This window comes from Zosterops lateralis, assembly GCF_965231275.1.
Source record: "Zosterops lateralis genome assembly, chromosome: Z".
NCBI classification, from domain to species: Eukaryota; Metazoa; Chordata; class Aves; order Passeriformes; family Zosteropidae; genus Zosterops; species Zosterops lateralis.
In genome coordinates this window covers 27,691,465-27,717,626 of record NC_139800.1, presented here as the reverse complement: position 1 = coordinate 27,717,626, position 26,162 = coordinate 27,691,465, and the positions used below count along the sequence as shown (strand labels likewise).

At 43.7% G+C, this 26,162-nt stretch overlaps 2 protein-coding genes across 2 annotated transcripts in view; one reads left to right on the top strand and one right to left on the bottom strand.

Annotated features, from left to right (window-relative positions):
* The window catches only part of EPG5 (ectopic P-granules 5 autophagy tethering factor), a gene marked incomplete at its 5' end in the record, with an annotated part of 55,442 nt that extends 41,174 nt beyond the window's left edge, over positions 1-14,268 (top strand). The window contains 13 exons of the mRNA XM_083883168.1: positions 528-688; positions 805-1,012; positions 1,747-1,822; positions 2,645-2,748; positions 2,948-3,123; positions 3,637-3,822; positions 5,367-5,576; positions 5,720-5,864; positions 6,905-7,147; positions 8,119-8,338; positions 9,828-10,043; positions 11,169-11,283; positions 12,339-14,268. Coding sequence (XP_083739294.1) covers positions 528-688; positions 805-1,012; positions 1,747-1,822; positions 2,645-2,748; positions 2,948-3,123; positions 3,637-3,822; positions 5,367-5,576; positions 5,720-5,864; positions 6,905-7,147; positions 8,119-8,338; positions 9,828-10,043; positions 11,169-11,283; positions 12,339-12,521 — 2,243 coding nt within the window. The 3' untranslated portion in view covers positions 12,522-14,268. The remainder of the gene's footprint in view (positions 1-527; positions 689-804; positions 1,013-1,746; positions 1,823-2,644; positions 2,749-2,947; positions 3,124-3,636; positions 3,823-5,366; positions 5,577-5,719; positions 5,865-6,904; positions 7,148-8,118; positions 8,339-9,827; positions 10,044-11,168; positions 11,284-12,338) is intronic.
* A 2,065-nt stretch (positions 14,269-16,333) lies between these two features.
* Positions 16,334-24,393, bottom strand: SIGLEC15 (sialic acid binding Ig like lectin 15; the record flags this gene model as incomplete). Its single annotated transcript, XM_083883167.1, has 5 exons — positions 16,334-16,430; positions 18,254-18,284; positions 19,245-19,604; positions 22,075-22,458; positions 24,342-24,393. The coding sequence occupies 5 exons, from the start codon at positions 24,391-24,393 to the stop codon at positions 16,334-16,336; spliced, it is 924 nt and encodes a 307-aa protein (XP_083739293.1).
* Positions 24,394-26,162: the final 1,769 nt, after the last annotated feature.

The window sequence follows — 26,162 nt, the reverse complement described above, 5'->3', positions numbered from 1 at the left end:
AGAAGGATGGAGGAAGTCTTCTGTTAATGGAAACACCTATTAATGATGGTTATGCCATGGTCTGTAATGCAGAACCCTTGATTTTGATTGCCCTTCAATATCAGGCAGAGAGCTGGAATGATGAAGACATATAACTGACACTGAAATCTGCTGAAAACATCCTAGTTGACATTTGATGCCACTCATGTTCTGATGTGCCCCTCAGATGGGGTCAGAGTTTCTTCTCTTTGTCAAACCATACCTGCTGAGGCATCAGCTGTCTCTTAATGTATATTTGCAGCCAGTGATATACGCAGTGCCTGGGAAGCTATCTAAGGAGAGAAACATGTAGATGCCAAAAGGAAATGTTGATTACATTTGCAAACTAGAGATAATCTCTCACTCTTAAACTTGGGACTTTCAAACTCCCATGTTACCTAATTTTTCATGTAGCAGGGAGCTCTAATTTCAACCTTTTTTAACTTGTTTGGAGAAGGAGACTAACATCTTTCTGGTTTTCACAAATGAATTCCCTTCTTTCTCCTAAGGCTCATCAGAGCAGCTTCTAAGCCCTGACTGTTGGAAGGCATCACTTCAAGCTTTGGGGTGTGATTCAGCAGTGACTGAGCAGGGCAATTCCAAGAAAAGTGATTCTGCTGAAGGTCCTGTGGTGAGGGATGCTGCAAAAACTCTCCTCTCCACAGAACAGGTGGGTGCCTCTTGGGTTGATTTATGCTTTTCAGGTGAAACAGATGCCCTCCAGTGACAGATAGCACTGCTGTGCAGCCTTTCTGCAGCTGATTAATAGCTTTCTTCTTTTTACAGGTCAGAGAGACAATAGAATGGCTTTCTACATCCTTCTGCAGACTCCGACTGGCCTCAGTGGACTTCAGGACTTTTGGCCTGTTTTCAAAATGGACTCCTTATGTGGCTGAAGTGAACACATTCCTGAAGTATCTCATTAAACGACTGATTGACACTGAAGTTGCTAATTTAGCCCAAGAGCCTGTTGGCAGTAGCAGAATTTTAGCAGGTAATGTGTCTCAAAAGCAAATTACTTAAAAACAGACACCTGATTTCTCTAATTCCCTCTGTTAAGGGCTGTTTAAATATACAGAACAATCTTCTTACTTTGCATTTGTGCAATAACGATAATATTAAAATACAGTTGGGAAATGTTGCTGCTGCAGGACTTTATGCTTTATAATCTGAGAGGAAGTTTTTTTATATTTGAGCTTACTTCAAAATTATTTTATGTGGTGATTGTACTTTCTCCAGGAAAGATAGTCTTTTGCACTGAGCAGAGGTTTGGAAGGAGACACTGCTGAATTTCATCGTGCTTGATTCAGATCTGGAGAAAGCTGGCTTTTATTTTAGTTTTTAATTAATTTTAATTAACACATTTTAATATGTGCAGGTTTAAAGTGTGAATCATCTTTGCCCCCACAATCTCTGGTGTGTTATTGAAATTATACTGATAAAACACCTTAGCAATGCAAAATGCTTACGATGGTTGTTAAAACAGCCCTATTGTTAACTAGAGTTATTGTTAAGCATATTGTATTTTAAATTTTTATTTGACCAGAAAGGACTGATTGAATGGTTGGACTCAATGATCTTGAGAGGTCTTTTCCAGTCTTGATTATTCTATATTTCTGTGAATGTTAGAATGAGAAAAGGATATTATGTGCCAATTTAGAAAAGTGTAACATTTTCACTGTTTTTGATTTGAAGGAAAAAAAGCAACTTTGTTTTGTTTCCTTTCAGCATTGCAGTCCTTGTATTCAGTCATTGCTGGACTCTTCAAACCATGGATACTGGTCTTGGAGAAAGAAGATGCAAGGTATATATTGCATTTTAAAATTAAATGAATTTTTTCTAAAATACAGATTTTAGTCCTGTAAGAATGGCTTTCATTAATACCTGGTTCTTAATAATTTGTGACTGTCTTGCTTTCCATTTAAATAGCTCTCACTTTGTCATTTCCTTAATAATTACGGAACTATTTCATGACTTACATCAAATTTTCCAAGGTTTGGATAGAATAATTATTTTAGATATGACAAGGATCTTGTAATAATATGAGAAGAGCTTGATTATTTGAATTATTTCACTCAGTTTTAAAAACACTGAAACTTGAATTTTGGATTTTCTTTTTTTAGCTTCCATAATATCTATAATGCCTGTTTAAAAGAAAACAAAAAAGCCAGACAAATACAGCCCCAAATGCCAGTGGTATATAAAGAAACTTCAGGCTAAATTAATGCTGTGATGATCTATTGCCTTGTGTGCCTCTGTCTTGACATGAAAAGTTAGTTACGGTACTATACGTTCAAATTTTGCTTTCTTTCAAAATTAAAAGCTTTTGGAGTTGTGAGTGCACTTTCAGTGCTGAAGTTAGAAGGTTGTCTGCAGTTGCTGAACAATGCCATTGAGAAACTGTTGTTTCAATTTCTTTATGAAATATCAACCAAGTAATTTCTGCTTACTGAGTAGATCTTCAGTGGGATAGTGAACTATGCAGTTCTTCTAAAGAGGAAGAGGAGAGTCTCAAAAAGCTGAAATTGGGAGGACTACTGATACCTTTACTTCACTACTTTGGAATATTTAAATTGCAAATGTTTATGCTCAGATAACTGAAAATCTGTGTTGTGCTTCTTTTCAGTAGCCAGCCCTGCTACCCTTGGTTGGAGAGTGACACTCCTGTAGCCTCCACTGTGGTCTGTTTGTTTGCAGATGGCATCAAGCTTTTGCATGAGAGCTTCAAAGGTGAGCATGAAATCCTAAGCCCCCCCACTTGTTGATTTGGAGAAAAAAAACCCAAAAAAGTTTAGTGTGTATTTTTTGCTTTGGAGTATATTTTAGTGTAACTTACAAGTTTTCATCTTCAAAAATAGACTTTCTTCTGAAATCAAGTTTTACCTGAATTATTTTCTATTGTTAATTCTGCTATTTTCTTAAATTCTAGAAAAGCTATTGCCGAGCCACCATGGGGCTCTCTGGCTACACCTAATGCATTACTGTGAGTGTTGCACGGCCCCCAAAATGCCAGAGTTCATTCTCTATGCTTTCCACACTGAGTTCAGAAGGCTTCCATGGAAGGAAATGCATCCAGACCAGACACTTATGGAAGAGTTCTTTAAAGTGAGTTTGTGGCATTTGTTGAATTAAGTTCATAGTCAGTGCTGCCCTTGAAAATAGCTGGAGAGCAGGAGACAGTTCTTTTAGCAAGTAGGCTTTTAAAGTCTGTTTTTAGCATTCACAGCTGCTCAGTTTGTGATGTATTCTTGAGAAGGAGTGCTTTGGAGTCTTAGACAAAGTTGTGGGGAGCTGTACAGCTCCCTCTTTGTTGATCTGCTGGAATGTCTCATTTATTGCATATGTATTTATTGTTTTTAGTTAGATTTAATGTGTTTTGCTATCGCCATGGTGTTCTCACTTCCAAGTCATCTGGGGCAAGGTAAAGCTTCAAGAGGGGGAACAAAATGATGGAGAAAAGATAATTGTCTACTCCTCTGCTGACCTAAGATGTTGCTGTAGACTTACAATTAGCTAAAGAACTGAAAAGTGTAAAAGTACTACTTAAATCTTACATTGTTTTATGCACCTGTCTTTTTCCCTTTCTCCTTCCTGTCTTTTTCCCTTTCTCCTTCCTAGATTGAAAGAGGCAGCCCCAAGAGTTGTTTCTTGTTCTTGGGTTACATTTTATGTGAAGTAAACTGGGTCAGTGTCCTTTCTGATGCCTGGAATCCCAACCCTCACCCTCAGACTCACAGCATGATTGTCTGTTTGCTGTATATGATGGTCCTGTTGGCAAAGGAGGAACAGCTTATAGGCGAAGAGGTAATTTTTTGTGACGGTTCATATCCATATCTTAAAAGAAAAGTAATCCTTTACTAGAAAGGACACAAGATGTGACTAAATCCAGTTCATTGCTTCTGGAGGACTCTTCAGAGGGTCTTGATCATCTTCAAGAAGTCTCACTTCACATATGTCAGCTTTCTTCCACTTGCATCTTCTGCTTTCCATTTCCTCTGGGGCATTACAAGATGCTGCACCAAGATGTCACCAGCAGCCTTTGACCATCATTGTATCTCAGTTTAGGAAAATTACCAGAGTTTACATGCTTTGACCTGAATGTCCTTGTTTATCAGAAGCTTCTCAAACTTCAGAAGATAGCTGTTTGCACATGATGTGAGTCAGCCTCAGGAATTCCCTCCTTCCCTCCAGCAGTGTGTTAAACTGACATGCACTGTCAGGAAGTTTTGGCCTCCTAGAGCACTCCTGTGACACTTTGATCTAAATCTCAAACTTTCTCAGCCCTATGTTCCAGAGCATAAGCAACTCAAGGAGTACGTGTTGTACCAGTGTCACATTCCTGTAGAAGTAGTGTCATTTAGAAGTAGTGTCATTTGGGTTAGTTTTGGATTATTGCCACAATTCCAGTATTTGTTCATTCTAAAACCTGTAGAAATATATAATAGTATATAGAATATCCTGAGTTGGAAGTAATCATTGAGTCCAACTCCTGCCCCTGCATGGACACCCCAGCAATCCCACCCTGTGCCTCCCTGAGAGCAGAAACCTGGGGGATTGAAGATGACTACATCATCTGTAGTCAAACTGTTGTTCAAACTGTCCTGGAGCTCTGGCAGCCTCGGGGCTGTGACCATTCCCTGGGGAGCCTGTTCAGTGCCCCACCACTCTCTGGGGGAAGAATCTTTTCTGATACCCAGTCTAAACTTCTGACATAGCTTCATGCTAGCTGGTGTTTCTCTGTGTTCAAGGGGCTCTTTTTCACTGCAGATGTTTAAGAATAGATGGTAGGTGCTCACAGAGAGACTTTTACATCTGCTGACTTGCACTGCCTGTGTGAGCTGTGGGGCTGCTGTGCTGTTTGGGGTGGTATTTATACCACGAGGAATCCCCCAGGTTGGTGGATGATTCACTGAACAGAAAATTCAGGGAGGCAGTTTCTCCTGTGAATTTATATTAATGTATTTTTAAAAATAATATTTTAATGCCTCTTTTAAACCCATACTGAAGTGACTTTAACTTGAAGGGTCTCCATATCTTTCTAACTGTCTTTACATGTTTACATGTCAAATTTTAACATTTTTCGCAGACTTTTTGTACTTGATTAGAGCTGCTGCAACAGTCTGAATACAGTTCTGCAAATGCTAGAGATGAAATACATGTGCTAGCTTACTGCTTGAATAAGGAATTGCTTTTCAGACAGACTCCCTAAGGTCATCTATTTCTGCAGGTTTTCAGCTCCATCTCATTCAAATTCTGAAGCCAGAGCTTCCTTCCAATGTTGAGTACTGTGAGTATGAATTGAAAACTGCAAAGAAGGTGTAGTTTAAACTGATGTCTTAAATCTTCAGGAATCTCCACTCCTAAATCTTCTTGGACAGACCAGCTCTCTTCCTTGGCAGCTTGTGGGCATTTCATCTTACGAAAGCATCATCAGCTACTGCAACAGTCACTACCCTCCTTCTGTTATCCTTGCTAAGGATGCTGGAGCTGAACTGATCGTGAAGCTCCTGAAAATCTCAGCAGGCTTTGGGGCATCTTCAGATAGTCACATCCACCTTGTGAGTAGAACTAGTTTTGGAGCGTCTCCATACTGTTGTTCTTGGCTTTTGTGAATTTCTGCTTGTGTGTATTACAGAATATGGAAAGAGTTCTAGATGTGATTTTTTTCCCCCCGCCCCCTAATTGATTTTAATTTTGACAGGATGCAACACTGAAGTGCCAAGCATACATTCGCCAAGTGGTTCAGTTCCTCAGCACCTTAGAACAAAGTGGAAAGATAACCCTTGCAGTTTTGGAACAAGAAATGGCCAAGTTGCTAGATGATGTAGTCATCTTTAATCCCCCAGGTTTGTGTTGAGGAAATGGCAAATTACTTTAAATTAAAATTAATTAATTTAAATTACTGTCAAAATCCCTTTTTCCTCTGAGTGGATTGATGAATATCTGTGACAATTTAATTATTTGCATTACTGTCATGTCTCCCTTAGGGGCAGCAGGGCATGGTGCTTTGGTGTATACATAGGTGGTATATTAGCACAAAACAAAGATATGAATCTTGCCCTACAGAGCTGTCAAGAGTGACAGAACTAACATAAAAAACAGGGGTTATGTTTGTGAGTAAAACTGACTGATGATACACAGACGTTAAAAAGTGATTAATTTCTTTATCATCTGGTGTTTTTTTTCTAATTTTTATTTTACTTGTCATTTACCTCTTTTTTTAAAGGGAAGAATGGCACAAATACATTCTCCTGGTCTTGAGGGATTAGGAGTAATGAGTACAAACTGAAAGTGAGGAAGATGGTATTACGTATTAGGAAGAAATTCTTATTGAGAGGGTGGTGAGCTACTGGCACTGGTTGCCCAGGGAAGTTGGGGATGCCTCAACCCTGGCAGTGCTCTACACCCAAATGAGTAAGGCCTTGAGCAACCTGATCTGGTGGAAGTATCCCTGCCTATAGCAGGAGGGTTGCAAACCTATATGATACTTAAAGTCCCTTCCAACCTTTAATAGTCTATGATTCTGTGACTCAGAAATGGTTCTAAATTGTAAAACCTGGAAAACTTGACAGTGTTGAAGAGGTATACTGGTATAATGTGTCCAGACACCCAGGATTGTGTGGCGAGATGATCTAGATCTCATTTTTAATACTAGTACCATCTTGAGGTTCCTCTGTCAAACTGAGTTCAGGTGAAATCTGTGTCTCACTGTACTCCACAGAAATGGTTGTGTCTCTCCCTGTGAGGGGTTATGTCTCTCCCTGCCCATGGGTGTGTAACAAGGAAGAGGCTTTTCCCAGTGCCCACAGAAAGTGTCCAGTGGTGAAGCTGAATCTGGGTTCCCATGTCTCTTCACTGAAAGGGTTCTGTGGTTTCTGACTTGCAGACATGGATCTGCAGACACGTCACCTGGCCCTCAGCAGCCTTTTCACAGAGACGCTGATGATGCTGAACAACTCCAGCATCACCACAGCTGAGTCCCTGCGGGGCAGCCTGCGCAAGTGGATTGACGGCAGGGTGCAGGGGCTGCTGGCCATGCCCCTCCTCACGGCTGCGTGCCACAGCCTGGCCTCTGTGCGCCACATGGCCGAGACCACGGAGGCCTGCATCACTTCCTACTTCAGCAATGGTAGGAGCTGTCTCTGTCTCATAGCCTCTGGTCACTCTGGGATGCCACTGAGCACAAATCGTCTGGAATTATGGACTGGTTTGGGTTGGGAGGGTCATTAAATATCACCTTGTTCCAGCCCCTCTGCCATGGGGAAATGGCACTGTCACAAGGATACATGGAATATGAGAGAGAAGTTCTTCCCTGTGAGAGTGGTGTGGCCTGGCACAGGTTGCCCAGAAAAGCTGTGGCTTCTCCATCCCTGGAAATGTCTAAGGCCAGGTTGGAATGGGCTTGGAGCAACCTTGGATAGTGTCCTTGCCCATGGCAGGGGATGGTATAAGATGGTCTTTTTTTGTCCTTTCCAACGCCGATCATTCTGGGATTCTGTGATTGTGGTTTGGGTCTTACAATTGCTCTAATTTGTGTTTTCTTAATATCCATACTTGTCTCTGTGAAAACTGATTTGCTCTGTTGCCATTTGTAGTGTTGCCATTTTTCTAGCTAAAGTGGAGGATTTTATTAAAAAAAACACCCCAAGAGAACCAAAGACATTTTCCCCCTTCTCTAGTGTTCTGTAGGCTAATTTAAGAAGAAAATACTCTGGATTGGTAAAACTCCGAAAGTGTAGTGTGCATGATTTTTTTTTTTTCTTTTCTTCTTTTTTCTGTTTACATAATCCTTGTGGAATTACATTTTCATTTCTTTGACTGTGTGCAAGATTTCAATACACCTGAGGGAAATACTTTTAATTCCATTGCTAAAATGTTCAAATTTTAGTCCTGGGAAAATACCTTACCTTGACCTCAAGGAGGTGCCCTATAATAGTGGAATTTTTTTTGTTCTTTCCATCAGAGTTGCATGACATCTTGATTACCTGAAAAGCAGCTAAACCAGCACAGATTCTCTTAGCTAGTAGTCCTGGCTCTAAGGTTTTACCAAGTGCTGCTTTATCACTTGCTTTTTGTTCTTTCCTTCTGCTTTCTTCAAAGATTCCCGTCACCACCAGGAGTTAGGTTGGGGCCCTATACTTGCTTCCCTCCAAGTTCCTGAGCTAACCATGGAAGAATTCCTGCAGGAGTGCCTGTCTTTAGGAAGTTACTTGACCCTCTATGTCTACCTGCTGCAATGCCTGAACACTGACCAAACCCTTACCAATGAAATGAAAATCCTACTGACCATCAGCAAATGGCTGGAGCAAGTGTACCCCAGGTAAGAAACTTGAAGCTTCTGAATGTGCCTGGAGTTTTGGATTATTGTTATTATTCAGATTAAAGTTTATTTGGAGTTGTATAGCTGGTATAATTAAGTAGCCCTGGTTAATTAAGTTAATTTTAACAGAGTGCTGGATGAAATGGCCTCTCCTTCTATATCTACTAATACAGGGTCTGTCCATCTGCAGTGCCAACACAAAGTAGTTGTGGTGGTTAAAAGGAAGAAGGAATTAAATATCCTAGAAAATTAGTGACTTTCAGTCATTTTTCAGTCATACAAGCTTGGTTTCAGTGACAGCCTGGATTTGTGCTCCATTAAAATGACTCAAAGCAAGCCCTGAATCATTCTGGGTTCCCCTTCCCAGCGTGTCCACAAGGTGGGATGAGTTACATGCTGAATGTTCTGTCTGGCACTCTGAGAGACCTGGTGCTGAAAGCTGCTGGATGAGCAGCAGCTCTGAGCCAAACCTGGAGCCCATGGATTTGATGAGATGCCCAGGGTTAGTGGCCTGTATTGCTGTAAAACATCTTAGATAACTGGGTTCTGAGGGGAAAGGATGCATAACTTTGGGGTCAAAATAAAAATATTTAATGTATGTAACAACTGTAGTTAGAGATGCTGCTGAAATTGCCAGGATTTAGCAAACCTGACTTATTTTTCCATGTTAATGTTGACAATGTTCATGTTTTCTGTAAAAGAACAATTCAGAAAAATGTTCCCACTGTTTCTCGAAATTCAAAAAATATTTTCACTGTGTTAGGTACTGTAGTGATTTCATTGCCAAGTATGAAGGAGACAGCAAAGCCACCATATAAAGCAGATTAAACCTTGCTGTAAACATCAGATCTGAGATTGACTGGGAGGAGTAATGTGAGGATACTCTGATGCAGGAAACTCGTGCTGGTGCATGATGTGGAAAATCTGAGCTTGTTAACCTAAACTGCCAACTGTTTGGGGAAAGATTAAAAATAGCATAGGAGGAACTTCACTTTGGGCTTTACTCAACAGAAAGCTTCAATGTTTCCTTTTTTCAAGGATCATATTAAATATCTAAATTGTTGTGGTAACAACATCCAGTGCTTCCTAAACTGTTTTATTGGTAAGTAAAGAACAAACGAATAGAGATGCAGCTTCATTCCTTTCGTGCCAAGTCTTAGGCAAGTTTAAATCCACTTACAACTGCAGTGTCATATATTTCCAGTTGTAAAGCTTAAAAGGAAGCACTGTATTTTGTTCTAGTACAGGCCCTTAAAACCTGCTAGCTGGTGGATCAAATCCATAACAGTAGCAGTCATGGCACTATAATAACTGGTGGGGTAGTTAGAATTACGCTATCTGTTACTTTATGTGATAAAATTAGCTGTCGTTAATTAACAAGCTGAATTCTTCATGGACCTAATGGGGAGAGAAGTAAACTTCTTAACCTATGTATCTGACTCTTTGATTTTTATTTTCTCTTATGTTTTTCTTTAATTTTTACCTAAAGTTCAGCAAAAGAAGAGGCAAAGCTGTTTCTCTGGTGGCATAAAGCCATGCAGTTATCCTTGGTGCAGCTGGAGCAAGATGACCCCGTTCTGATTGAATCTGTCATCCGGACCCTGCTGTCCATCCAGGCCCGGCAGAGCCAGCTGGCTGAAGAGAGACTCACTTCTGGAATACTTGGTGCTATTGGGTTAGGCAGGAGGTCTCCTTTGTCACCCAGGTGAGGGCTGAAGCTGTGGCAAATTAATTGGTTTAAGTCATGGTGTTAAAGAAACTGCAGCCTGGGTCCAGAATGCCTGCAGTCTGAGTCCAGTGCAGTGTTAAAAGATGACCAGAATCCACACTGCCCCCAGATCCATAATGTTATTTGGGCCTGTCACAGAAATAGCACGGTGAGTGTAAGTATGAACCTCTGCCAAGGTTGTGGTGAAAAAGGAAAGAAAATGCAGTTCTAAATCATACTTAGTGTCCACCTCAAGCAAAGTTTGACTGTAGGCAAAGACTGTTCGTTAGAGGAAGATACTTCCACCTGGTCTGTAAAAAACTATTTCAGTTGACTTCCCAAAATTTTGTATAAAAACAGACACATTGCAATTTCTGTCCTGACCTTGAGGTATTGGGAATGTTAAGAGATGCATAAAGGAGCATGTGCTTGCTTGTGATTCGCTCTACTTTCTAAACAGAGACACCAAGTTTGATTGTTAGGTGTCAAAATGAAGTTCACTCTGGAAAGAATGCTGATAAAAAACCTCTATAAATGTTTGTGGAACAACAGTGCAAGCCCTGCACCTAAACTTAACTTCGTGTTTATAAAGACCTTCTGGGAAACAGTGCCGTTCAAATTGCCCTGAGTTCTTGGTGTCATTCAACTCGTTCCTTGATTTGGGTGATAGGAATATTTTACATTCTGTTACCGGAAGAGTATTTCAGATGTGACGTGAGGAGTATTTCAGCTAGGCTTAAAACAGATGCAATATTTCCTATAAAGGTATTATATTATCTTTTATTATGTCCTATTGTGTGTATACCCAGAGAAGGTGGGATCCCCTTCCACCCCTGGAAGTGTTCAAGACCAGGTTGGATGGAGCTTGGAGCAGCCTGGTCTTGTGGAAGATGTCCCTGCCCATTGCAGGGAGGTGGAACAAAATGAACTTTAAGGTCCCGTCCAACCCAAACCATTCTGGAATTCTGTGATACTGAAGTAGTTTCTAATGCATTGGAATAGTTCCTCTCAGGCTTTTGCTTTGTTCCTCATGCAAGAGATAACTCATGGATAGATGTTACAGTTTGTCTGCTGTTTTGCAGATTTGGTGTCACCCTGTCCCTCTGTGCTTTCCCTGCGCAGGTTCCGGGTGGTTGCCCGCAGTTTGTCTGCCTTCCTCCTGGTGCAGATCCCTGCAGAGAGCCAGGTGCGCCTCAAGGCTGGCTCAGAGCCCAGGCTGTCTCAGAAGGCTCAGCAGGTGAGCCGTGCCCATCTCTGGCTGCTTGACATGCTCTCTCAGCATGCTCGTTTAGCTTTTGGGGTGAACTTTATAAGAGTCAAGGATTGACTGCAAGGATTTCTTCAAGATAAATCCTGCTCTCACCGTGTTGCTGAACATTGGCAGCAAGACTGTGTGACTCTGTCCTAAAGTGATCCTGGGTAAAACTTCATATAGTGTTCTGCATTAATATGAAGGCACCATTTTTGAATCTTAACGTTTAAAAGGGGCAGATGAACTTATGTCTGTAAAGCTTGACTTCAGAGAGTTTGGAGCATAGCAGGTAGAAGGAATTTAAAACAAACAGGAAAAAGCAGCGCTGCTGTGGTTTGCACTGCTTTTCAGTGATAAAGCAGGGCTACATTCACACTGACATTTGTTTATGTGAGGTCGGGGCTTAAAAGCCCTGTGACAAATAAACATTCCCTCTTTAGCATGTGCACTGACCATGGTGTTCTTTCAGTAAGCACTTGAGAATAGGAAGGAGGAGTTAGAAACCAAAGCAAAGTAGCTTGGTACAGCTTGTTTCTCTAAGAAAAGAACAAAACTTGTTCAGAAATATTTTCTACGTTTGCCCTTGCTAGTCCTGCCAACACAGACTTCTCTACATACAATTTTTAACTTTACTGTTAATATCTAACTTTAATACTATTAATGGGAGCAAAACAATACTTCTGTGAAAATCAATATATTCATAGGAACAACCTGTGATGATTTAAGTGTGTTGCAGCTAATAGTTTGACATAAGTTTTGTGAAACTATGTCTTGAGTTCATGAATAGATACTTGACAATATTTGGCTTACAGAATCCTAGGAAGCATTAATTAAGTTTTTGTGTTGATCTCGGGAAGAGAACAGCTTGAAAAATACAAGTTGACTTGAAACACTGTTATGGTATGGTAGTTTGCAACTGTTTTGTTCTGAGTAGTCTGGGTTCTGTAGTAGGTGAAGATCCTTTAGGGAAATTGTGCAGATAGTGTTGTGTTATGGACCGAAATACACAAAGCTAACAGAATTTTCCCTTTTCCCTGTAGGCACTGACTGCTCTTGAAGCCATGTCGTCCAACAAACAATACATGGATTACCAAGAGCAGCTCTCCCAGGCCTCTCTGTTCATCAAGCACCCTGAGCACTGCCTTCAGGATGGCAATAACCTCCTGTCCCTCCTGGTGAACACACTGTACCCAGAAGTGCATTTTTTGGACAGCATTCGGTAGCGGCGCTGGGTGGGCTCATGGGGCCAGTGGTTGCTCTGGTTTACAAACAGTGTCCTTATTGCACAAATGATTTTTACCTTCAGAGTTCCACTTAAATTAAGTCAGACCTGTGAATAAGAAATGCACACTGTCAAGTTTTCTCCACTTCAAGGTTTTCTTGCTTTCTCTTTGATTTTTAGGCTTAATGGTTTGCATTTTGGTGTGGGTTTTTTTTGATTTTTTTTTTTTTTTTTTACTGAAAGCACTTGAATATCTTGTGTGTGGTGCCCTTTGGAGAGAAGGGTGCCTGGGGATAGGTGTACAAATCACTAGTTAGCACAGCTCATCCTGTAGTGTCTGAAGTTTTTGCTTGGTGCCTTTTTGTATTTTCCAGTGTTTCATCACTCAGGCCAGTTCAAAAGTGAGTGGAGGATTGTGTGTAAAAGAGGTTTGACTTTCTTCACCAGGATACCTTTGAGTCTTACCTGATGAGTGTGTGTAGTGACTTTTGTGAAATCCCTGTATTTGAAAGGATGGTACTTTAAATCTTGATGTTTTTGCTATCCCACAGAAATCCATAGTTTAGAGGCATGCCTACAATCTTTACCCACTTCTGTAAATACCAACAAAAATGGGAACTAAGAACATTGTTTTTTCCTATTTTCTAAATATTAGTGTGTCTGCATCTATATCACTTGATTAAATGCAAGTAACTTCTAGCCAAGTTCAAGGGGATTTAAATACAGAGACGTATTTTCTGGATCTCTAGTGTCTGAGAGTGGAACAGTCACGATCATATTAAATGGGATTCCCTAATTCCTAAGTCTGGTTGTTTAGGGAATGTTTAAAAATCACCATGTAAGCTTATTTTCTTCTGCCTGGCTGGACATGACATGACAGGATTTTAGATGACACTGTGAAGAGGTATTTTTGTTGTATTAAATTTGGTGATCACTTGTTAAAATTCTGTTGCCAAAGCATGAACCATGAGCCTGTAAATCTGTTGTTTCAGCTGAATGATCACTGCTTTTGTTGCCTTGTCTGATCATAGGATGCACTTTTGTTTAGGAAAAGCAGAAGGTGAATTTTCCTGGTGCTTGTTTGATGTCCCTTTAATCACTGATCTGTTTGAGCTGGCCCAAGGTCCTGCAGTCCCAGTCCCTACAGCTCTGTGAAGGAACTGATTGCTTTTTCTCTTCCTCCATTAATTGTGCCTTTGTGTTTTTGACATGGTTGCACGTTAAAACATGAGTTCTGGTCAATAGGGGATAGAAATGTGCTACCTACTGTCTGGTCAATGATGCTTTGAGCTGTTGCTCTTAAACCATGGTTCTGGTGCTAGAGGACAGATCACCTTTTCCTTCTTGGCAGATTCTGCTAATTATGCCAGCTGGGTCATTAGATCACCATCATTTTAATGTGGTCTTAGAGTTCTTTGCTCTATCTGCGAGCCTATAAATAAATATATATATGTACATCCCTCTGTATAGTAACCAGATACCAATGCAGCATGGTTTTTAACAGACTCTTTTGGAAAATTCATGTCTGGAGGAACACATTCTGCTGCTTTTCTCCCCAAAGGCTTAAAAGCACTGGGTTTATTAGGTTCAATGTTATTGATCATTTGCATATAAATGTGAAGAAGTCAGAAATATGTGTTTGACATGCACTTTCAAAATGAAGAATTGTTTCAGCTGTTGAGTTTTTACAGATGTTGTATTTATAACATGCTCTGTCTGCAAAGACCATGCAAAATAAAAATGGAAAATCAAGCAGTTGGTGATAGACACTGTGATATTTTCAACTCGGTAGAAGGATCTACATCAAATAATACATAATTGCTGTATGTGTCACCTACAGACCAGTCTTCTGGCTTCATGCTCAGCATGGCAGGGGTTGAAGTCTGAACCTGTATTGCAGTTCTCTGTGCACTTGTGAGCACCACAGCTTGGGGCCTTATTTTCCAAGTGCTGCCAACAGATTGACTTCATTCCTTCTTGTTTTACTGGAAGGACTTTGGCATTCCTTGTGTCTCCCAGATGAGTTCAGTACCAGAAATGTCCTGGTGGGTGCCCTGCTGTGTTTTGTCCCTCCAGTTTATACTGGTTTGTGTGGTGTTTGAGTGTCCCATGAGGACCAGGGGAAGTGTGTTGGTTTTGGGACATGAGGTGGGATGCTTCTGTTTGGACCCAAAGTACTTGAGTTAAAGAAGTAATTTTTGAGAGAAAAAATTCAGAAAGCCAAGCCTCAATCCCATGCACAGGTAGAAGTGAGTTCTCATTACACTGTCTGTAAAATGTAAGGGCTCAGAAATCAAATTCATTTTGTCCAGCTGATATCTCTGAGATCTCTTTCCTCTGTGATACCTGTGAAACTGAGCTTAACAGGTCTGTGACCACACTATCTGCTATAACTTCCCTTTTCTCTTTGCATCTCTTATTTTTATTAAATCTGGCTTTGTCACTTCTTGGATTTAAGCAAGGATTTAAAAGATCAGGTTCAAGTATATCCCTGCAATTTTTTCCCCGTTATCATTCTAGCCAAAACATTTAAAATTCTGCTTTGCATTTCCAATGCAGATATTATGAAGATGTGAACTTTAAAATAATGATTCCCAGCCTGGGTTCAAGTTTGCAAGCTTGATGGTGTTTCAGTAGCAGTTTGGTGGTTGTTAGCAGGAGCAGGATTGTTTGGGGAGCAGTTTGGAGCTGCTGCACTGGGATGGTTGCACGGAGCATCAAATCCAGCCTTATAGATGTGAAATTAAGTTCAAGCCACCTGCTCTTTATTCTTTCTCCTCCTCCTCATCTAAGCCAACCTCTTGCTGTCTCCAGCCCTATCCTGAGCCTCTGCCTGCCCCTCTAGGACTCCAGGTTGACCCACATTTCTCTATACCACAAGCTGGATCTGTTCACCTGATCTTGGAGAATGTTTACAGTTGGATTAGAGATTTGTCTGTGGTTGGCCTTTGTGACTTTGTGGCCTTTGTGATTTTTGTAGTAGTGACTTCATCTCAGAAGAGAGAGATTTAAGAAAAGAGTAGTCAGACCTTAAAAAAACTTCTATGTGTAACACAGGGATGGAAATGGTTTAGAAATAATTTCTTTCTGTTAAAAAAAAAAACCCAAACCAACCAATTGTTCAAATACAGTTTGGTGTATTTGAACATTTTCACAGCACATTTATCACAAAGCTCTTGAGTTTCTGGGCACTAGGAGCTGAAGCAGAGTTAGAACAAAGACTAGTTTAAACTTCTCATGTCCTGCTTTCAGTTCTACCAGTTTCTGGAAAACGTCTTTCTTTTTGCTTTAAAGTTAAGATTTCCTTTAAACTCTAAAATAAACACTTCTGGGCATTTAGAAATAATAATAATAAGAATTTTTTTTTTTTTTTAAAGAACAAACCCCATCAGAAATGTTTTGCCACAGCTAGGATTTCTATCATGTCAGTAGCCCACTTGGATGTGGTTGGAGAAGTGGAATGGTGAAAATGGCTTTTCAGAGTGATGTTTGAAAAATACCAAAGTAAGAAGCTGTGAGGCTATTTTACACTATTGCCTGCTTGCTAAATATCTGATATGGGCTAAAAATACACAGGTTAAAATTGACCCTGTTTTGCTCTTCCACCTCCATCACTCTTTATTCTCTTTTCTCCGTAAAGGCTGCTCTCATTGAGGAGAAATAGGGCTGGAACTCATAGCATTGTGGAAGGGATCTTAGAGATCATCCAGTTCCAACCTCTCTGAGGCTGGTCTGACCTCCTGTGCCTCAGCCAAGGCTGGTTCTGTGCTCCCTGGGGAAGGACATCCATGGGGGTGGGTCCTGCCTGGCCCCTCAGCTGCGCCTCGGCACTGCCCCTCCGGTGGGCAGGGTCCGTCTGCTGCTCTGTCTGCGGTCAAAGTTCTCGTAGGTGCACTCTGGCAGCTGTGGCCTGGCAGGAGGAGACGTGGGAAAGGTGAGGGCATGTTTCAGGCTGCTCTGGCCTTTGCCAGTGGCTCCAGTGAATGTCAGAGGAAGCGTCTGCCACACTCCAAGACACATCCTCTTCTACTTCACTGTAGTTCTTAAGGGTCTAAGCTGCAACCACTCTTTTACACCTCAAAGCTTTTATATCTTAAAGCATGCAGAGCAATCTCCTGAACCTTTAACATCTATTGTGCTACTGTCCTGCCCAGAACCTCATGAGGTTGGGACAAACCTCTCCTGAGGAGGATCTTCTCAAGTAAGTGTTGGCTTTAAGCCCTCTTATCTGTGTAAGTATCTATGCAAATATAACCAGGGGTACAGTGTGGTTTAGACCCTGATAAACCCTGATAAATCAGCAAAACTGCTTTTTAATGCTTTTTTTACAAGTAGTTACACTGATTTGACTGTAGGATTAAATTCCTTGTTTCTTTGGCTGTGCCATGTACAATTGACTGTCCTGCTGGAATGGCCATGGTTCTTGGGAAAGGTCAGGGAAGGAGACATGTAGGGTAACTCAGGAAGGAGGTATCACAAAGAAATTACTGAGATTGAAAGGGAGCAACCCCATGCAGATGTAATTATCCTTGACTGCAGATAAGTCCTCTTATCAAGGGTTGGTTTTGGTGGGATTTTTTTGTTTGTTTACTTTTTGTTTACTTTTTGTTTACTTTTTGTTTACTTTTTGTTTATTTTTTGTTTATTTTTTGTTTATTTTTTCCCATTCCAGAAGTTTGGCCACCCCAGCTGTCAGGAATGTCCAAGATCAGTGTTGTGCTGGGTAATGGGAAATGCCAGTGGTTTGTGGGAGGGCTTGGGATGCCAGCCCAAGAATCAGGCCCTTTCACATGTGAGCTGTGCTGTTTGCTATCTCCATACTTTCCCTGCACACTTGACTGAGCTCATCAGCTTTGGTGTGGCAACTTTTTCTGCTCCATTACAAACTGGGGTGCAGAGAGATGGAAGATTTGTTTCACGGTGTCAGCACAGACCCCAGCCTCTGACTTTCCCTTGGGTGGATGATCCATTGTTGGTTTCATGTGGCATCACAGAACTGTGGAATGGTTTGGGTTGGGAGGAACCTTAAACTTCATCTCATTCCACACCCTACCATGGGGAGGGACACCTTCCACTATCTCAGGTTGCTCCAAGCCCCATTCAGCCTGGCCTTGGACACTGCCAGGGATCCAAGGGCAGCAACAGCTGCTCTGGGAAACCAGGCCTATCCACCCTCACAGCCAGAATTCCTTCCCAGTATCCCATCTAACCCTGCCCTCTGGCAGTGGAAGCCATTCCCTATGTCCTGTCCCTCCAGGCCTTGTCCCAAGTCCCTTTCCAGCTATCCGGAGCCCCTTTAGGCCCTCTCAGGGGCTGTGAGGAATCCCTGGAGCCTTCTCTTGTGCAGTTGAATACCCCCAGCTCTCCCAGCCCATCTGCAGCCTTCCAGCCATGCTCCTGGCTTGTGGCACATGTAAACTTCTGTCAGCCTTTTGCTGGTACAACAGCCATGTGCTGTGGTCTCTCCAAACTGCTGCCCAGTCCCTTGTCCTCACTCCACTGGGGTCTCCTCTCAGCTCCTCTCTGCCTAAGCCAGAACTCCCTCCCAGCAGCGTCCAATCCTTGTTCCCTCACACTGGCTCACCTGGCCATCAGCTCAACCCTCTTGTTGCCACAGCAGCCTGCTCTGAGGCCAGAAAATTGTTACCAGGACCAAGGACACACTGCATTTCTCATCTTGGCCATCCTCACTCTCCTGCAGGGTAACATGAGTAGAAGGCAAGACATCCTTACCTGGCCAGGCTGGGTGGAGCAGAGGAGGGACCTGTGAAGTGGAAATGATTATGTGGGTTAGCAATGATGTCAGGGTGGGCTGGGGAGCCAGGAGTGACCTAGAGCTGCTGGGAAGCTGCACTGAAGGGTGGTTGTGACGTGCCAGTGAATGGAAAGAAGCTTTGATGTCAGGCATGTGGCCCTCTCTGTGCTTTGGAATTAGACACTGGAATATAAGGACCAAAGCATTTTTGGTTGGTCTGACAATTGTTGTTCAAGACAAATGGTGGTTTCTATGAGTGTGACATCACACTGTCCCTACAGATGAGTCACAGTGATGTGACGTCTCATTCTTCTCAGTGCCCCCCTGCCCATGCCACCACTAAGTAACAATGGAGGGCTGGGGACCAGTGGCCTAGCTGCTTGAGATGTCATATCCCTCAGTCCATGGGCTGATTCTTATCTCCTGTAAGCTGGGCTCTCCCTGATCTCACAGCCTGGAATGGCTGGAAGATGGGATTTCATAAATACTGGGGAAGTACTGGGTAGAGAGGCCATGGGGTCTGACGGGGGGAGTCTGTAAAATGGGGATGCCCATCCCAGGAGATTAAATTTGTGTGGGATGCAGCAAAGATTAATCCTGGCTGTGGGCTACAGGGGAAGAGGTAGTAATTAGCCTGCTTCAAACAACAACAAAAAATCTCGTTATATACTCAGTGGGTTCTCCACTAATTTCCCCTCTGTTGGTTTATTAATATTTCTTCCTGGGCACAGGGAAACGCCTGCTCCCTCTGAATTTCCAAAGGCCCCTCTGTCAGCAGGCTGTGACCAGCCAGCCAAGAGCTCTTGGCTCTTCTTAGGTTTCCTGCTAGAATTGTCCTTCTCCTAGGGCAGAAAATCAGAAAATTATTAACACTCTCTCCTCCCAAACAGACCCAGTCCCCTCCTGCCTGACTTGTCTCTGCATCCTTCTCTGGTTGCCACTCTGATGGCGGAAAGTCAGGACACTGACCTTCTCTGGAGAAAACGGTGAAGCTCAGTATCACCAGCAAAATGACCACCTTGATTCCCAGTGGCACAAAGATCAGGATCATGAAGGAGGAGCTGTCAGAGGCTCTGAATTTGTAAAAGTAGACGGCACCCTCTGCCCTGCCGTGGCTGTTGACAGCAGTGCAGGTGTATTTCCCGTCGTGGGTCAGGGACCGCAGCTCCTTGGTGACGCGGTGGCTGAAGCTGCTGGTGGAGCTCAGGTTGTTGTAAGGGGGCCCGGTCCAGGTCAGGGCAGGCGCTGGCTCCCCCTCGGCTGTGCACCGAGCCTGGAAGGTGTGGTCCTTGCTGGAGCTGACCGTGATGTTAATGATCCTGGGGGCTGCTGTGGGAATTACAGCAGGGGAGGGAAAGCAGGTCAGGCTGCAAAGGCAGAACTGGGGCAAAACACCTGGAATGAAGTTTTGGTCTTTGGTGGACCCTCAGCATTGTTCTATCAGGGTAAAGTTGGTGGGCGAGGGATGGACCTGCCCCAGCCCCGAACCCCTCGTGCCCTGAGGTGATCCCCCAGCATGGACAGGAGGGGAGGGGGGATTCTGCCCCTCTGCCTCTGTGCTCTGCTGAGACCCTACCTGCAGAGCTGTCTCCAGCCCTGGCTCCAACAGCACAAGGATGTGGAGCTGCTGGAGCCAGTCTAGAGGAGACCACAGAGATGCTCCCAGGGCTGGAGCCCTGCTGCTCTGCAGCCAGGCTGGGAGAGCTGGGAGTGTTCACCTGCACAAGAGAGGGCTCCAGGGAGACCTCAGAGCTCTTGACAGGGCCTAAAGGGCCTTCAAATAAAATGGGGATAAATTTTTTAGCAGGAATTGTTGTGACAGGACAAGGATTGATGTTTCAAAACTAAAAGAGTAGAGATTTAGATTTGATGTAAGGAGGAATTTTGTTGAAAAGAGGGTTGCCCAGAGAAGCTATGGCTGCCCCATCCTGGAAGTCTCCAAGGCCAGGTTAGACAGGCTTGGAGCAACCTGGGATAGTGGAAAGTGTCCCTGCCCATGGCAGGGGACTTAAGCAACATGAACTTTAAAGATTCTCTTCAACAGAAATGATTTAATAAATCTATGGATGTTGGGATCAGCCCTCTCCTTCCTTGTTTTTCTTGGCACTTTCTTCTCCTAGATTTCCCCACCCAGCCTATGTTGGATAGAGGGGCAAAAGGATTCACCCAGCAAAGCCTGGATGCAAGGATGTGTGCTCTGTTTGTTTTATCCCAGTAAAGGCTCACACATTTTTCTCAACTTTGGTCAACTTCAGCTGTTGTGCCCTTGGTGGCAGAAGGCAGAGAAGTGCCACCCACCATTGTAGGCACAGGTGCAGCTGGTGACCTTTTTGGACTTGGCTGCACCTCCACAAGGTCCAGGGCATGTCACCCAGAGTGTTCTGCACAAGCATTTTGTGGCTGTTCCTTTGATCTCTGACTTCCAGAGCACACTTGGATGGACCTGTTTTTATGAGTCCTTTGCTCAGTGCCTGAGAGTCAGATTTGGCAGGTTAGTTATAGGGAAAATATCTGCTTCTTGCCATAACCTATTTTTGATTATTTTTTTCCCAGCCCCAGAGTTACCAGGTCACTTTCAGATGGGACATTAGGAGAAATTTCTTCACAGAGAGGGTGACTGGACAGTGGAAGGGCTGCCCAGGGAGATGGTGGAGGTGTTCAAAAGGTGTTACAGAAGGCAAAGGGCACTAAGTGAGTGATTTTACAGAGGAAGAGCAGGAATTCATTTTTTTAGACTAGACAACAAAAATAGAGTTTGCAGCCACCTACTACATGTCTTCCCCTTTGTCCATGTAGTGCAAGAGGAATGTGAGGCTGTGTGTTATGGGTCTGTGTGTTTTGGTGTTTAAATTAATCTTTTAAGCATTAGTTAACCCCTCCCAATCACAGTGTTCAGGGCCCATTCCCAAGCAGGGTACTGTTTCTGTGTGTGTTATCATTCCCCTGGTGTTAAAATTCAGGCAGCCCCTGAGAGACAAGTCTTACTGCCATCCTGCCCCAGTCCTGCTGTGTATGGGTGTCCAGAAGCTGGTGCAACTGAAGGAGAGCCTTAACTGTGCATAACTTCTCAAGAAACAGCCAAGCTCACCCTTGGGTCCCATCTGGACACCCACACTGCTAGCAAGCATAAGGAACTTCCCTCTCAAAAGCAAGATCATCCAACTTCATGGCCTGGGTAAGATCTGAGTCTGCTTCTGAGGCCTCCTGTGTCTCCTAGCTCCCCCTTTGTCTGGGATCGTGGGAAGTGGGATTAGCATTTGGCATTTGTTGGTCTGAGCTGGTTTTCCAGGAAAAAAAATTGTTTCATGCTCCAGAGGATTTTGTATTTATGGCATTTGGGTACCAAGTATCTTGTCTTTCTAATCCTGTTGCCACCCAGGCCCTGTTGTGCTAACACCTGTGAACCTGTTCTCAGCACCTGGGCTGTCCAGTTCAAGTTCTGGTGGAGAGGATGTCTTTAACCTCAGCTTGGGTGACCCCAGCTTGCCTCTGCTGCCTGCCCTGATCCTGTGCTGCAGGGACAAAGTGCAGCTTTTGGTGGGCTCTCACCCCAACTGCCAGAGCCTCGCCATTTCCTTACCGGTTTTGTTCCTATTCCCTTCCCTGCATTGTGCTCATTGTCTCATGTTGGAAGAACCAAAGACAATGAATTTTCCCTGTTACAATTGAGAAAGAAAACCCAACCCTTTGGAAAATCATCTCAGGTAAACTTCTGCTACCATTTGTCATTTCCCACACCTTGTGGCTCTTCCCTAGAGGGTGGCTTTGCCTCCTTTGCCTCTCTCTCATGCTGTCTTACCAATCACATGCAGCTTTATCCCATTCCTGCTCTCATACTTGTCCTGGATATCTCCGGCCAGCTCCACCCGGCAGAAGTACCTCTCACTGTCGCTCCAGGTCAAGTTGTCAACCCTAATGGACAGGTCCTTGTGCCGAGGGTTGCCCAGCAGTTTGTACTTGTTCTTGTGGCTGATGGCAGTCTTGCAGAGCTCGCTGCTGCTCTGGCTCACACACTTGAAGATTACTGTGCCGTTGTAAGGCTCCTTGATCCTCCAGATGGCTGTGAGGGCCCGGTCAAATGTTTTATAGGGGTGTGTGAAGGTGCAGGGCAGGATAACCATCTTCCCAAGCTCTCCAGTAACGTCAGATGGGACATGGACAGACCAGCCATTGCACTGCACACCTACAAGCAAGAAGGGATCATGGAATTGCAGAATGGGTGGCTGGAAGAGGCCCAAAATTAATTTCATTCTACCCCCTGACCAGGGGAAGGGACAACCTTCACTATCCCAGGTTGCTCCAAGCCCCATCCAACCTGGCTTTGGACACTTCCAGGGATCCAGGGGCAGCCACAGCTTGTCTGGGCAGCCTGTGCCAGGGCCTTCCCACCCTCACAGCCAGGAATTTCTTCCTAATATCTTCCTTTAGATTTAGAGGATCTAAATCTCCTCTCTTTCAATTTAATACATAGACACATCTATAATTTCTGCTGCTATCAACAGCTGTAGCTGCAGATCATGGCTTCAGAAACATCTGTGCCTTCATTCTTGTTTTATGAAACTCACTTCATTAGATCAGGAGCTCTCAGTAGCTGAGAATACCTGTAAAATGTAAAAGCATCCTGTAAGTAGTTCCACCCATGCCTGGTCTTGCTGGCTTCCCCATATGGGCATTCAGCTGTCAAACTAGTCCTGTAAACTCAAAGATAACATTTGCTTTTTTTTCCTGTATCTGTGGCCCATAACACTTGACAAACATCTCCCTGGCAGTGCAGCTTGTGTCTTACACACCTATTGTATGTTACACAATGGACAAAGGCCATCCTAGGGCCACTTCTCTGTTCAGGTATTTACATGGAGTCAGCTCCAAACCAGTTATTTTGATTATTGAGATTTGGAGTTGTGCTGCCCTGTCATACACAATAATGGTATGGACACCTTTTCCAGCCCAAATAATCTAATAAACAATGCTGCAGCACTGCAGGAGCTTCATGAAGCTCATGGGCTTTGAGCACAAGGACCTGGCACTGAAAACAGTAATTGCTATTGCTTTCTAGCTTATTTGCTCTTGTTTTAGTTATTTTGCAGCATGTCACTGTAACCTTTACTTTAGGACAACTGTAGATTGTGTGCTTTTGAGTATGAGTTGCTTCTCTCTGCCACCCCTTTGATTAGCTTTTCTTTTGTTTTCAATCTTAAGCAAAGAACATTTTTTTTTTTTAAGCAGGTAAGCACTCCCCCTTGCCTTCCAGATGTAAAATAATGTTAAATATAAGTGCTTTTAATGTTAGAATCTCCACCCATTTCCATGGAAACACAGTTTGCCTAGTTATGAGTGGAGGGAGCTGTCAACTTTCTCTATGTAATTTACCCTTAACGCTAAAGCCTCAGCGTGGTAGGTCTTTCATATTCATATTCCTTTCCAGCCTTCATTTGCTCCTGGAACTGAAGCTCTCACAAGAAAGAGAGAGGCAAATAGCCTGCACACCTTATAAAAGGTAACTCCCAAAATGAGTTGTCAGGTCAGTGTTACTGCTGGTTGTCAGTGGGAAATGTCATGAAGACAACAGCAAGAGCTGGGGACCAGCTCAGCCACTACCCTTGTTCTGGGAAATGCTGTATGGCAGTGAAACTAAGCAAATACTATGGTGTTTAATAGAATTTAAGTGCATATTTGAAGTTAAATGTGAGCTTAAGTGCTCAGTGGAACTGGAAAATATTGTGTCTGTTGCATAATAACTCCTAAGGAATATGAAGCAGAGCGGTGATGAAAATACTGCATCCACCTGCCAAAGCTGGGGAAAAGTTAGATGAACTTCCTGCTCAAGTTAGGAAAACAGAAAAATACAAAAAACCTCCATAGCCTTATGACCTCTCTAACAATAGCTAAGCCTGAAGTTTCCCGGTGTTGTCATGTGCACTTGGAATTTCGGGATACTTTTAAGCAATGTGATGGAGAGTGCAATTCTTGGAGAGTTTGTTGTAGCAGGCAGTTCCCCAGCACTTGGACTAGGGTGAGAGGAGAAGCTGTGATCAGACAGGGGCTGACAGCAAGCTCGGAACTCACCCTTCCTGGAGATGCGAAGGAGGCACAGGAGAACCAAGCCGAGCTCTCTCATGCTGCTCGATGTTCTCCCTGAGAAGCATCAGCAAACCAGAACCATCTCATTACATCTGAGCTGCTGGTCTTGCAGTCACAAAAGGTTTTTCCAGGGGTAGAAGAAGTTGTGGTTTTCTTCTCCTTGGAGGGAATGAGTTGTTTAGCTGAACTGGCTCTGGGTTCAGGTATTTATAGTTCTGCGGTCAATCATATGAAAATTACACCAGAAAGAATCATAGTATTTACCATTTTCCAGCTAAAGGGAGGGAATTGCAGACTGGAGCTGCAGCCATCCAGACCATGTGTGTGATGGGACAAGAGCCGATGGCTTTTGTTACCCACTCACCAGCTTAGAGGAAATCCTTGCAATCTGCCTGACAAGCAAGACTTTTACTATCCTAGCTTAATGCAGTTCCTTCTGAATCTGCAGCCTTCAAAACAACTGTGCCTTACACCTTATGCTCACTGGATGTTGTCACCCCTAGGTATAGAAAAGAACTCCAAACCACTCTTCTTTTGAAGACACTTTTGCCGATGTTCGCTGGTGGATGAGTGGTTTGGCGTCCCCTAGCACCCTGCTCTGTCCACACTCACCCCGAGGAGTTATGAGTCATTCCCACCTTTGAAATAAGATGAATTCCAGCTTTTTGCCCATTACCCTTATGCAAATGCTTATTGCTTTCCTTCTGGGTTTTAGCTTTATCAAATTTACTGTGCAGTTTGTTCATCTGCAGAGCTCGGGGCCTGTGGGGAGCAGATCGTGTTTTCCTCCTCACCATCTACCTTATGGCAATCTTGTGGCTAACTTTAACAACCTTGGGGCATGAATTCCCTGTGTGGGTTTCAGCTTGAGGTTTGCTGCCTTTGTTTCAGGCCAGAGGGAGGGAGGAATGGTGTGTGCCTGAATAAGCTCACCTTGTCTGGGGTGCTGCTGTAGGGCCCCCCGCTGCCTCCCTCCTGGATGGTGGCAGCGGCAGCAGCACCCGCAGGACTCACAGACAGCTCGGACAGGGGTTGGAGCGGACTGGACTAGAGCAGGTGTCCCTGCCCATGGTGGGACGGGACGATGTTTGGGGCGCCTCCCCGCCCGAAGCATTCCGTGATTCCCGCTGTAGGCAGCCGCTGGAGGGCTCCCAGAGCCAGCAGAAGGTGCTGCTGAGTCTCTGCAGCCGCTTTCCCTGTGCCCGGAGCCAGCGCCCACCCCCAGGAGCAATGGCACGGCTCCCCTCGGGGCTTTGCTCCTGCGACCTCTGTTCCCTTCTGAACTGGAGGAAAATCTCCTGGAATGGGGACCTTGAGATGTGGTAGTATGAAGCGTGTTCGCTGCTTTCTGACCCCATTCTTCTTGATGCTTACAGTGTTTGTGAAGAGAGACATTTCTGGTTTTCCCAGGGTTTTTGGAGGAGGCACTGAGTATCCAGCTCTTATTTATGGTTGTTTGGACCTGTTGCTACTCAACCAATGGTGTTAATTTTTCAAATACCGACTTAGATCCCTGCCCTGTCCCCTCTGCGTGTCATCCTTGAGCAGGAGCATCAGGACCAATGGTCTGATTACCTTGCAAGCTGTCCTTAGCAGCTGTAAAACATAATTCATGCCGCCAACAGCTGAGAAACCTGAGGGTAAAGGTGGTGGAAGCAGCAAGTAAGAGACCTGTAGTCCCTATCACATCTGTGATATGTGCCTTTTTTGTGTACCTCCTCCTTCTTCGCCTATGTGCAGTTTGATTTTATCTATTTGTGATGTAAAGTTTTTGGTGGTGTGACTTTTTTTAAGCATTTCACCACT